The following is a 13283-nucleotide window of genomic DNA, read 5'->3' as shown; positions in this document are numbered from 1 at the left end:
TACGAGGTGGAAAAGAGGGGAAGGGAAGTGACACCTACCTGAGCTGCCAGCGCTCTCAGAAGCACTCCTGGACATCTTAGGCTGGCCATGCTTGCCGCTGGCCCGCCCGGGCCCCGGTGGCGGGGGGCCTGCGGGAGCAGGGGCGCCGTCTGTCCTGATGGTGGAGAGGTCCTGCACACTGAAGCTCCGGAGTCTCTCTGACAAGGCACCCTGTCCCTGGACACAACACAGGACGGGGCGCACGTCACAGGCCTGCCCCACGGACCAGGGCAGCCGTGGCGGGCGAGCGCAACCGAGGCCAAGAGGGGGCTCCGACAGTCAGCAAGGTGGAGGCCAGTCCTCTGGAATACTCTGCAGAGGGCCAGCTACCTGGTGTACTTGCAGGGAACACTGAGGGGGTCCAGGCCCAGAATGTTCTAGGGCCTCCTGTGGGCTCAGGAATTGTTCTTCTGGCTCCAGTCTCCTTCCTCTCCTTCAGACGCCCCCCACGATAAGCCAGAGCCTCAAGCCAGACTCAGGGCCGAGGAAACGACTGCTGCCTTCGGTTCCTACTCTCCAGGGCTTGTCTGTGGCTTCTCAGGCTTTACATAAATAAAAATCCTTATAGAGCTATATTTTGCTCAGTTCCCAGGACACAAGAATCTGGCTGGAATATCAGAACTTAATAATCTATGTGCTCAGTCCTTACTCTTTTCAAAGGAAATAAAATGCAGACAGTATTTTTTAAATGTATGACAACAGCCATTTCTTTTATCTGTTCACATGACTGTTCATCAGTCACACTGACTGCCACTGTCACATTTGAGCTTCATAAAATACCCAAAGGTAATGAATCAGGAAGGAAAAAGATGATATTAAAAAAAAACACACACGCAACAAAACACTGTTGACTGTAACCATTTCTTATTCTGAAGGAGCCACAGAAGCTGTCTCAGGGGGAAACTATTCTTTTGTTTAGGAAAGCAAGATCAATCCATTATACTTATGAAAGGGAAGGGCCTCGCTGTCTGGATGAGAGAATCTGTCAAAGTGAAAGGATTATCAGGAAGGCACAGGGATGAGAGCATTGCTTTAGGTGTGCCTCAGGGGCTGGAGGGGGAGACTCGTGTTTGGGGGAGAAGGAAACCTGAGGGCGGAGGGGCTGGTAAGGAGACGTGGATTATTGAGAACTGGGCTGGGATTTGGAGCAAGAGGTGACAGACAAGTAACCACTAGGCAAATTGATAAACTGGGGTATCTTCAGAAACACTCGTGGGCATGCAGACTTCCCATAGGTACATGGGATGCATGGATGGGGGGGTGGAGGTATTTTATTTGAATAATGAAGGAAAGAGTAGTCCTAGAGGGCTAGAGGATGTGGGGACCACAGGCACCACAGATAGAACAGAACCAACAAATCAGCACAAAATCAGTGAGAGCAGCTAACAAGGGCTCTGGGCTGCGGGGTGGGATTGATAAAACCAACAAGGGCCATGACAGCATTAGTAAGAGGCTTTCAGAGATGGCAGAAGGGTTTGGAGATTTTTTTTCACTTTACTTAAATAGTAATGAAAATGAGCCAACAAAGCACAGTAATTCACTGAAGTAACTTTAGCAAAAGAGTCAGTTAGCTAAAGGAGCAAACACAGAATGAGTTCATTAGAGGCAACAGGGAAAACAAAGGAGCTTGCAGACAGTTTTAGAAAAAATGTCAGAATGAAACAAAGATGCATTAAAATATGAAAATGATAAGTTCTCAACCTACCAAAGATACTTAAAAAACCATGTCTCCAGGAAACTAACAACAGCAGAAAGAAAACTATTTAAATAATCAAATATATATACAGGACTTCCCTGGTGGCACAGTGGTTAAGAATCCACCTGCCAATGCAGGGGACACGGGTTCAATCCCTGGTCCGGGAAGATCCCACATGTTGCGGAGCAACTAAGCCTGTGTGCCACAACTACTGAGCCCACACGCCACGACTACTGAAGCCTGTGAGCCCTAGAGCCCACGTGCCGCAACTACTGAGCCTGCGTGCTGTAACAACTGAAGCCCGTGTGCCTAGAGCCCATGCTCAGCAACAAGGGGAGCTGCCGCAATGAGAAGTCCGCGTACCGCAACTAAGAGTAGCCCCTGCTCACTGCAACTAGAGAAAGCCCACGTGCAGCAACGAAGACCCAACGCAGCCAAAAATAAAAATAAATTTAAAAATAAATAAATAAAATAAAATAAAATATATGTATATACAACTAGAATCCTAAATCCAGGCAAAGGAGTGTTTGGAGGGCATTATGTGAGAAAGGCAGAAATCTCCCTGGTTGCCTCAGATACAGCTTCTGAACAACGGTGGGCAAGGGGTTTGAGGCTTCACCTTCTAGACATAACAGCTGGATGGTCTTTGCCAAGAAAATGAGGGGGGGAGACCAGCTCCCCAGTATAATCTCCTCCAAATCCATCAGCCAATGACCCATGATTATTCTACTCAGAAACATTCAAGATGACATCTAGGAACTTCCCTAGTGGTCCAGAGATTAAGACTCCATGCTTCTACTACATGGGGCATGGGTTCAATCCCTGGTCGGGGAACTAAGATCCCACATGCTGTGTGGGGCAGCCAAAAAAAAAAAAAAAAAAGATCACTTCTGGGCAAAAAAACTAGGAGGGGCTTCATGATTCTAAGTCCAAATAACTGGTGGCAGACTAACTCCTTCCCTGGGTCTGCCAGCTCTTACAAAGGCTCAGCAATGTATCTGAGGAAAAGAGGCAGCAGGCATCACACAGGTCCGTGACCATTTCAGCAAAGCACTCAATTCCAGTCCCAGAAGCCAGCCGGCCTGCTCCAGTATCACTAGTATCATGAAGACTGGAAGTGGCAGAGGTTAGGAAAGAAAAGGAGATAATAATAGCTCAGTATCGAATGAGTCCTGTCTCAGAAGAAACCACGGCAGCATGGATACAGGCTCTTGAAAACAAATTAGCCCGTACCCATCAAAACAATCTGAGATGGTTCAGATCAATACAGCCCTTTCATCTGTGAACCCCTCAGCCCTGCTCAGTCTCTACAGCAAACCTCATCTCCATTCACTTTCCACAAACCTTATTCCACCGGCCAATTCAGCTCTGCTCTGAGAATCTTCATTTTGTTATTCTGGGAACAGCCAAGAGTGGTTCTCTGGTATTCTGCAAAATTGGGTTCCTTATTTTTGGGAAAATAAATTTGGACTCCCTAAATTTGGAAAAGCTTAAAAACATATTCTGTAATTCAATGAGCCACATATTAAAAGCTTTGAGAAGTCGTAGTGTTTTGGGTTGTTTGACTCAGCATATCCCAAATGTATTTGACCACAGTGGGATAGACTGTTAGTTGACCATCCAAAAGTCATTCCCAATTCCGTTCTCGAAGTGGTGAGAAAAAAACAGATTTCCCAAACTCCCTCCTAGCTATTATGCATGGCCGTGTGATGCAGTTCTGGCCAATGGGAGGTAAGGGGAAACCTGCTAAGGGATTTCTGGGAAAGATATTTTCTCCCTCTCACATGCAGAAGGAGAAAGGCCTGACCCTGCTCCCTGCTTTCTGCCTTTGAGTGTGGGAACTGCCACCTTGTGACAAGGAGACTCACAGAGACATCCACCCAGAGCCTTGGCATCACTAAGTCACTGGAATACTGACAGTGCCCATTTACTCCTAGACTTCTTGTGAATAATTCTCATCAATTACAAGACATACATTTTTTCACCTCTGAAAACTAGGGAGGGTCTTACAACTGCTGTTGCCTTGTCCTTGTTGGCACTGCCTACACATGAATGCACTTGGTTGTTATTCCCAAAGGCATGACCAGACGATAGAAACTCCTGACTGTTCACTGTTAACAAACCATTTAAGACCCAATTGGGACTTCCCTGGTGGCGCAGTGGTTAAGACTCCGCCCCTCCAATGCAGGGGGCTCGGGTTCAATCCCTGGTCAGGGAACTAAGATCCCACATGCCGTGCGGTGCAGCCAAAAGATAAAAAAAAAAAGACCCACTTGAAGAAGGAATCTGAGTCTAGGTTGCCTAAAACACGTTCCACTGACACCTTCAAGTAAGATGAAGAAAGTGGCAACATCAGAACTGGCAGAATGGGTATCAGCAGCATGGATGAAAATCTCAGAGACAAAAGCTCTGCATCACCAATGCTCTAGAAAGCACAGAGAGCGATGTGGCCTCCTCATAAACGGATACGGATGAACAGAGTTGAAAAGTGATTCAGAAGAACCAGATTCTGAAAGTGAAGGTTAGAAAGACTTCAATCAATTTATTGTGCCTATATCCTTTATTGCATGTACAAAAGTGACACACAGAAAAATCTATGTCTAAAGACTCCAAAAGAGTCTTTTTAATAAGTAGAAGTAGATGGGACTTCCCTGGTGGTCCAGTGGTTAAGAATCTACCTTCCAAGGCAGGGGATACGAATTTGATCCCTGGTTGGGGAACTAAGATCCCACATGCCACGGGGCAACTGAGCCCATGGGCACTCTAGAGCCCAGCCTCATGGGACCAGAAAGGAACACATCCACAGCCTTCCATGAAAACTAATCTCCTACTTGTATTGTCATACTTTGACCTCTTTATTCCCCACAGTATTATGAGCATGGTCTACCCAGTTTTGTTGTGGCTGCTTGTTTACATGCTGTTTGTTTTAAAAGACTCACCTTGCTTTTTTCTGGGCACGTCAACAACATATGGCCCAGTGGCCCTCTCAGCTGGGCTCCTAGAGCCCCAGAAATCCCACAGAAGTATCTTGGGGGCAAGGGAGGGGAATCTATTCCTGATTACTTTAATCTTTTCTTTTTCCTGGCTAAAACTCTTAGAAAATTGGACTTTAAGAAGTAAACTGTGGGGACTTCCCTCATGGCACAGTGGTTAAGAATCCGCCTGCCAATGCAGGAGACATGGATTCGAGCCCTGGTCCGGGAAGATCCCACATGCCCCAGAGCAACTAAGCCCGTGCACCACAACTACTGAGCCTGCGCTCTAGTGCTTGCATGCCGCAACTACTGAGCCCACGTGCTGCAACTACTGAAGCCTATGCACTTAGAGCCTGTGCTCTGCAACAAGAGAAGCCACCACAATGAGAAGCCCGCGCACCGCAACGAAGAGTAGCCCCCGCTCACCGCAACCAGAGAAAGCTTGCGTGCAGGAACAAAGACCCAACACAGCCAAAAATAAATAAATAAAAGTAAATTAAAAAAAAAAGTAAACTGTGTCACTGAATTTTCTATTAATCTGAGATCTTTTTTGTATTTCAATTTTAATTTTATTGATGTAGTCTTTCATTTGTATTTAATTACTACATTTTTCTAATTTTATAGATGGATTCAAGATATAAACCTTAGGGACTCATATGTACTTTTTTTTTTCCATATGTACTTTTATGTACATATTTATATGTATATGTACTATAAATATTTTTTTTTATTTTCACAATTAATTTTTATTGGAGTACAGTTGATTTGCAATGCTGTGAATCTGAGAACTTTTAACTCCTAATCCTTCCCCCAATTTGTAAGGAATAAGAAATCCATGTAGCTAACACACAGCAAATTTTCTACATTTTGATGCTTTTCTTAGTCAGAGGAGGGAGTGTATTCCTGGGAAAACCCAGACCTTTAAAAAGCTGATATTCTAAGTAAAACAATTTACCACCAATAGAATACCTGCCATTAGGGCCCACAGAACCCCGATTCAACAGTTACTAAGTTTGGTTGCAAGCCCTTGACGAGGTCCTCTTTTCCAGAGGGACACACAGGGGAAGGGACACCAGTGACAGGGACACAAGTGACAGGAGGGGGCTCCAGCAGAGCACAAAGTTTAGCCCACCTCACCTCACATGGTTTCTACTGCCTTCAACTGATAACAATGAGAATGAAGACAAAAGTGTGAGTCAGGCAATTGATAACAAAGCCACCAGCATAACCACATTTCCCACTGGCGATTCAAATATTTGAAAAAAAAAAAAAAGAGTTAGTACTTCCTTCTAAATTCCCACAGGGTTCCCACCTCGCTAACACAGTTAACCTCTACAGCTATACATGCTCCACATCAAGGCCAAGCAGGCTCCTTCTCAACATGCTGGAGGAAGGCAAGGGCCTCGTTCGTGACACAGAATTGGATTAACAAACAAAAGAGAGAGAAAGGATCCTTCCCACCATAGCATCAATCGTCAAATTCAATTCATTCTCCAGGCATGAAACAAACCAAAAAACCAAATAAGTTAATTGCATGTTAGATGCTACCAAATCAACACAATAAGAGGCTCTGGGAGGAGGCTGGCTGGGCCTCGGCTCTGGGATTAACGCACATGTACACACACGGCTGTCGGGAGGAGAGACACCTGGCTCCGATCCAGACCATCGGCTGGTGGGCACAGGTGGCTGTTGGCCTCCCTTCCCGAAGGGATCAGTTTGGAGTTAGTCACATCTCTCAGCGGGGTTACCTGCCCTTCTCTGAGGTCCAAAGAGGAGACAAAAGGAAAGAATCCAACCACCTGATAAAGGGGAAAAGAAAAAAAAAAAAAAGCCATGGGCACCAAACCGACAAAATGGGTTGAAGGGCACCATGCTGCCCTGGCCTCCTACAAGTCACTCATTCGCTCACTCACTTCTTCACTCCTTCATTCGCAGCCAACGCTGATGGAGTGTTCCTGAAGCTCTGAGTGAAGCCCCGCAGGGGAAACAAACATGAATAGGAAACATGACACGGTTCCTCCTCCCAAGGTTCTCACGGTCTGGCTGAGGCATCGAGACACAAACGCGTACGAGACAGCAAATGACAGACGACAAAACATGCGACAGAAGTTCAGGCGACAGAGACAGAGCACTGTTGGCTAGAATACCCGGCGAGGCCTCGTCCAAGAGCTCAGACTTGAGCGAGGCAAGGGCTGCACCATCAGAAAGAGAGGGAAGGACACTGTGGTCAGAGGGTGGTTGGAGCCAAGGTGTGAGAGTGGAAAAGCCGGGTGCATTTGGGAAACTGCGATTGAACCAGTCTGAGGAGAAGAGGCTCGGGTGTTGGTGAGGAGTGGGAGATCAGTCTGGAAAAACTGTATTTTGCCTCAACTTGGACTTCCATGAGAGCTCCACTGAAGGTTTCTGAGTAGTGAGCAAAGTGAAGACCGTGGGATTTTAGAGTCATGAGAACATTCTGGACACACTGCGTGGCACACATGGAGAACGGCCCCTGGTATCTGCTCTGTCTTCCTTCCTCAGGTTGGAGCTGGGCACGTGGGTGTCTGCAATAAAGACCGGAAGTGCCCTTAATGGGAGATGAAGTGCAAAAATGAACATTAACTGGTGAGGGAAGGCCGGGTGGGAACACTGGCCAACACCTGAGGCCAGGCTGGATCTGAGGTGCTGACAGCAGCTGCTGAGGACATGAGGACCTGGATCTGGGAAGTGACACAGGGCTGTGCAGCACAATGACAGCACACAGATGAGCAGAGTCCCTGTAAAGCAGAGCAGGGCCTGGTCATCTGAGTCAGGCCAGCACCCAGGTGATGGGGTTCGGGGGTCACTGGGAAGGACTCCACCCGCAGCAGCTGTCCAGCCCTCATGTGTAGAAGGCCGCCAGTGAGACGCAGCTCGAAGCTCTGCTTGGTCCACGCTTCCTCCTTGGAGAGGCCAGGCCCTGAGGGGAGGTTAAAGTGGTGGCAGATCTCTCTTCAAGGAGCAGGAGTGGGGTAGGGGACCCAAAGGTGGGGCATCCACAAGACAAATTTGCTCAGTGAAAAGTGGAGCTACATTTACAACTTCCCACTTTATCACAGTGATGAGGCTTTGTGTGTTTATTTGTTTTGCTTTTCAATATCCTAATTTCTTTTTTCTTTTTATTGAAGTACAGTTGATTTACAATGTTATATTAGGACACAGTGATAAAGCTTTAAAGAAACTATCTTTAGTCTCTTAAGGTAACTTGCGACCCACCACCTGCATTTAAGCGTGGCCCCAGCTTTGCCTCAAGGCAAAGTGGGAGCCTGCCTTGGGGGCAGTTGCTGGCTGTCTTTTGCATATGAATGTACCTTCTTAACTCCTAGAGGTGTTCCAGATAAAACGGTCAGAAGAGCAGGCAGACAACCTTAAAAGCACCCTGGGCTGTGACTGGCTCTAGAATTCTCAGTGGCAGACAGGCATCCCTCAGGCTCTCAGCCGTGGGGCCTCAGGGCCTGGGGGTGTGATCCAAGCAGAATGTGGTCAGGAATTGTCAGTTCAGTGTGTGTGGAGGCGGGGGGGGGGGGGGGGGGGGGGGGGGGGGGCCATGGGAGTGTCTGGAGTGATGCAGGAACACAGGACTGGGAACTGGAGTATCCGTCTCAGCCCAGCTCGGCATCTAACAGCAGCATGACCTTGGGCAGCATCTAACAGCAGCATGACCTTGGGCAGCATCTAACAGCAGCACGACCTTGGGTAGCATCTAACAGCAGCATGACCTTGGGCAGCATCTAACAGCAGCATGACCTGGGGCAGCATCTAACAGCAGCATGACCTGGGGCAGCATCTAACAGCAGCACGACCTTGGGCAGCATCTAACAGGAGCATGACCTTGGGCAGCATCTAACAGCAGCATGACCTTGGGCAGCCGCTCAGCACTGGGATCTCAGTGTCCTCCCCTGTGAAGTAAGTGCACCTAAGTCTCCTTCCTGTTCGTTCTCTCTCTCTCTCTTTCTCGGTGGGGACTGGGGCAGGGGCTCACGTGTTATATAGACGCTGCCACTCAGACACTGCTCACCTCAAGGCTGAGCAGGAGGCGGAAGTCGGGCCCAGAGCAATGAGGGACCTGAGGCCCAGGGTGGGAGAGTGGCTTGCCCAGGGCCACACAGCACAGGCAAGGTGGACAGGGAGGGACAAGGGCACAGGCAACGCCCCAACTGTGCCCAAGCTACTGCACCACAGAGAAAAGACGGGAAGAGATCCACACAAGCAGGAGACAGCCTCGTCTCCACAAGAGTCCGGATTGTAAATAACTTCCCAATGCCAGCATCGGACTTGTTTCTCTTATTGGTTCAACAGTGAGTGAAGATCATGATCAACCTTAGAGAGCAAACTGACACAGGAGAAGTGACTAACAGGTAGCCTCAGCATGAGCTCTGCCTCCTGGGAAGTCTCTATGGACATCGACTCATGACTATTTTGTGGCAAAAACCATTATCATGCCCATTTTGCAGGTGAAGAGACTGAGGCTCATAGAGGTGCAACAGCAAGTGGGGGAGCTGGATTTTTTTTTTTTTTTTTTTGGCCAGGCCACGTGGCATGTGGGATCTTAATTCCCCGACCAGGGATGGAACCTGCACCCCCTTCACTGGAAGCACAGAATCTTAACCACTGGACCGCCAGGGAAGTCCTGGAGTTGGGATTTTTCTAACCTGGGTCTGCATATTTCCAAAGCCCATACTTGTTGCTAAGCGTTGCTCTCCTGGCTGTGACAGCTAAAAATATGAACAGCCATCCTTCATTCCTTTACCATTTACTGTGCACCTAGTAGGGGTGCAGATAAGACATGGATATAAATGACTACAAGAGGGCCACTGGGGTGCCATGAAGTGAGAGACCAGTTCCACCAGGAATCTAAGGAGGCTGCTGTGACGGAGGTGGCTCTTGACCCTGAAGGGCGGACAGGATTTCAAATAGGTGGGAACAGGGGCAGATGAACTAGCATCAGTAGAGGCAGGAGAGAGAAAATTCTAGAAACAGCAGAGTTGCTATTTCTAGAACAGCACTGAAGGTGGCGCTGTAAGTACAGTATACAAGAACCAGAAAGGTCAGGAGATACTAGACAGGAAGGCTGGGATCAGGACCAAATGCACAGGTCTCAAACAGGAAGGGAGAGTGGCAGTGACCCCTTGAGTGGCTACTGCAATAGTCCAAGCTAGAAGGGAGGGTGCCTGGAAGAGGGCCTGGAAAGAAGGAAGGAAGGGGTATCAAACAGGCAGGACTTGAGGAGTAAATCGGAGGAAGGAGGAGCATCAAAGATGACTGAGATTTGGAGCTTGGGGTCCAGAGAGGATGGTGATTTTGTCATCATCAGAAATTTGGGACACAAGAGGAGGGACAGGTTTGGAGTTAGAGAGATGCTGACTGAAGGTACCAGGAGACAGGGAGGAGATGTTCAGAGAACCAGAAATGCTGGACTTGAGACCTGGGAGAGAAGCCGATCTGGGAACCAGGAGCATCAGGTGGTGACAGCTGAAGGTAAGGGAAAGGATGAGGTGGCTCTGGGATGGAGAGGAGAGCAAGGTGGGGCCCTGGAGAATTCCCCCCAACACTGAGGGAGTGAGGGGAGGAGGGAGGGAGAGACAGGAGACAGGATTCAGGGAGGAGGAGGTGACCAAGAAGGAAAGTGCATTGCCACAGCCAAGAAATAGCTCTTCCCACTCATGTTGATCCTAAAAGTGCTTTCTCAGACCTCCTAGGTTCAACCAGCCTCTTCTCAGAGGTCAGGCAGGCAGGTGGGCTTCCCTCTTTCCACTGGGACCCTCGATGCATCCAGTTACATATGATCTCCACAGGCAAACTTGGAACAGAGATTGGGCAAGTAATATCAGACCAGCAACTCCGCGTGAGTGCCAGCCCTTCTGCTGACTTGTGAGACTGAGTCTCTTGCTTGTTTTAATCCACCTCACCATCCATGGAGGGAGTAAGGTGAGGTAACATTCCAAGTAGAAACGTCGGGAGGAAGACAGGGTGTTGAGTAGCAAAGGCGAGTGTGGTAGAACCACAGTGGACAAGGCTTGCTTGGTGCTGCTTCAGGTTGTTTCGGAAATAAGCTCCAGTGCAAGCTGATTTGTCTGGGAGGGAAGTATTCCCTACCCTCTACCTAAATTTTTTCAGCAGGTTGTCCATAACAGTTTATGTAGTCTTGGTGATTAAATGGTTGCCATGGTGAACTCTAAATATTATTTTTTTTAAATTTACATTAGAAACACTGCCCAAAGATGCTCTTTGAAAGGTTTTTTTAGTTTTGTTTTGTTTTTTAATTATTTATTTATTTATTTTTGGCTGTGTTGGGTCTTTGTTTCTGTGCGAGGGCTTTCTCTTAGTTGCAGCAAGTGGGGGCCACTCTTCATCGCGGTGTGCGGGCCTCTCACTGTCGCGGCCTCTCTTGTTGCGGAGCACAGGCTCCAGACGAGCAGGCTCAGTAATTGTGGCTCACGGGCCTAGTTGCTCTGCGGCATGTGGGATCTTCCCAGACCAGGGCTCGAACCCGTGTCCCCTGCACTGGCAGGCAGATTCTCAACCACTGCGCCACCAGGGAAGCCCTAAATATTAATTTTATGTCACACAGTCCTTGGCTAAAACAGAAGAAAGAGGGCTAACTTGACATAAGGTAGCGCAGAGGCTGGGAAATGTTCCTCTGAGGGGTGAAGGGACAAGCATGAAACTTCCTGGAGTCCTCAGCCACTTAGATTCAGCACACACAAGTGTGCGAAAGCCAGACAAGGGAGACACAGGGACCCAGAAGGGACAGCAGTCTTCTCTTCTGCCTTGGAAATACATTCAAAGCATGAGTGGATACAGGGAGGTTTTATAAAAAGAAAATTAACACCTGCCCTCTGATTAATCGTAAACAGGTAGTTTTTGCTTTTGTCTTTTGTGGGGGTTTTTGGCAAGAAAAAAAAAACAAAGGCAAAGGCAAACAACTCCAGTCTGGTCAGAAGCCCCAAATCACTAGGCTTATGAACTTTCCAGAATGAGCTTCTGGTTCCAAGAATAAAGTTCCATGTCGTTTGAAAGCAGTATTTTTATTCAAGCAAGAAGTTTAGATAAAGCAGTGATGGATAAAAAATAAGGATCAGAGGGAGAGGACATTTTTTAAAACTATTTATGCTGAACTGTTTAAAGAGTTTGTTTTTAAAGCAAAATTGAGTGGGAATTTTTTTTTTTAATGAGTGGGGAAACACTATAATTTATCTCTCTGTGATTGTGCCTAGATGTTCAGATGCTAGGGCTATAACCAAGGCTTGGCTATACCCTGGTGGCCACTGACCATAACTGCAGGCAAAGTACCTGAGCTTTGGCTGGCAAGTCAGCAAAGTGGAGGTCATGGTGTGAAAGCAGAGCCGGACCAGGGGAGAAGATGAAGAAATGAAAGATCCACCATGGGGAATGCTATAGGCTGAGTCTCCATCTCCCTGTTTTCCTCATGAACCTCATATACAGAGGCCCCAAAGGGCTGAGTGGGTAAGGGAGGGGCCCTTGTCAAAGCAGAGCACTGCAGGCAAGAAGATGGAAATAAGGCAAAGGAGAACCCAAGAGGCTTAACAGAGGGCTTGGGACAGTGTTGCCCAAGAGAACTTTCTGCAATGGTGGGAACGTTCTACCCCTGTGTCAGCCACAAGCCACACTGGCTGCTGAGGACTTGAAAGGGGGTGAGTAAAGACTGAGGAATTGAATATTAAAATTTACTTAATTTCAATTAATTTAAATTTAAATAGCCACACGTGGTAAGTGGCTACCATTTTGGGCAGAGCAGGATTGGAGGCATCAAAAAGTTTATTCTTCAGATCAACCAACGAGGTTTAATGAGTGCAAAACACCAGACAAGTTAGCAAAGTTTGGTTTTTGGTTTTGGGTTTTTTCTAAGCAAGAGACAAAGGAAAAGAATCCAGAGTCACTCGTGGCCAGAAGCTCACAATCTAACAGGAAATACTAGATTTTAGGGGGGAAAAATCCCACACGCAATCTGGGGAAGAAGCATCCCTAATTCACAGAATGCCAGCTCTACTTAGACCAGCTGTCTTAAACAGGTGACTTTAATAACGCTATTGGCAGCAGTGGAACTGTTCTAGGGATAGGGTCTCCAGGGAAAGTAAAAGGGCATTATTTTTCAAGTTATGAGACAGGTAAAAAGCAAGATTGGTTTACCAGGCCTGAGAAGTGGGCAGGTGGAAGAGACCTAGGATATGGTTCAAATGTCAAGGGGAATAAGGTGGCCTGGATACCTCACAGTTTTTTGGGGTTTTTTGGAAGATTTTTTTGATGTGGACCATTTTTCAAGTCTTTATTGAATTTATTACAATATTGCTTCTGTTTTGTTTTTTTTTTATGTTTTGATTTTTTTGGCCACGAGGCACGTGGGATCTTGGTTCCCCGACCAGGGATTGAACCCACACCCCCTGCGTTGGAAGGCGTAGTCTTAACCACTTGACCACCAGGGAAGTCAGTTTTAAAACTACCTGACAGTTTTAAAACTCTGGATCAATTGTTTTTTCTCACTATTGTTTCTCTTCCCGTGAGAATGTGTTTTGCTTAACTAATGAGTTTCTAGA

At 47.4% G+C, this 13283-nt stretch overlaps 1 protein-coding gene across 9 annotated transcripts in view; it reads right to left on the bottom strand.

Moving 5' to 3' along the window:
* The window catches only part of REEP1 (receptor accessory protein 1), a 111889-nt gene that overhangs the window by 16064 nt on the left and 82542 nt on the right, over positions 1-13283 (bottom strand). For 5 of the 9 annotated variants that reach the window (XM_082357687.1, XM_082357686.1, XM_082357693.1 and 2 more), the window contains 2 exons: positions 6459-6509; positions 39-216 (listed from right to left, as the gene is read on the bottom strand). The exons of 1 other annotated variant lie outside the window; for it this stretch is intronic. In XM_082357687.1, the coding sequence (XP_082213813.1) occupies positions 39-216; positions 6459-6509 (229 nt within the window). The remainder of the gene's footprint in view (positions 1-38; positions 217-6458; positions 6510-13283) is intronic. 3 more of the 9 variants (XM_082357690.1, XM_082357691.1, XM_082357689.1) reach the window with 1 other exon arrangement.

Source organism: Balaenoptera borealis (assembly GCF_965194805.1).
Source record: "Balaenoptera borealis genome assembly, chromosome: 15".
NCBI lineage: Eukaryota > Metazoa > Chordata > Mammalia > Artiodactyla > Balaenopteridae > Balaenoptera > Balaenoptera borealis.
This window is presented reverse-complemented; position numbering and strand designations above follow the sequence as displayed.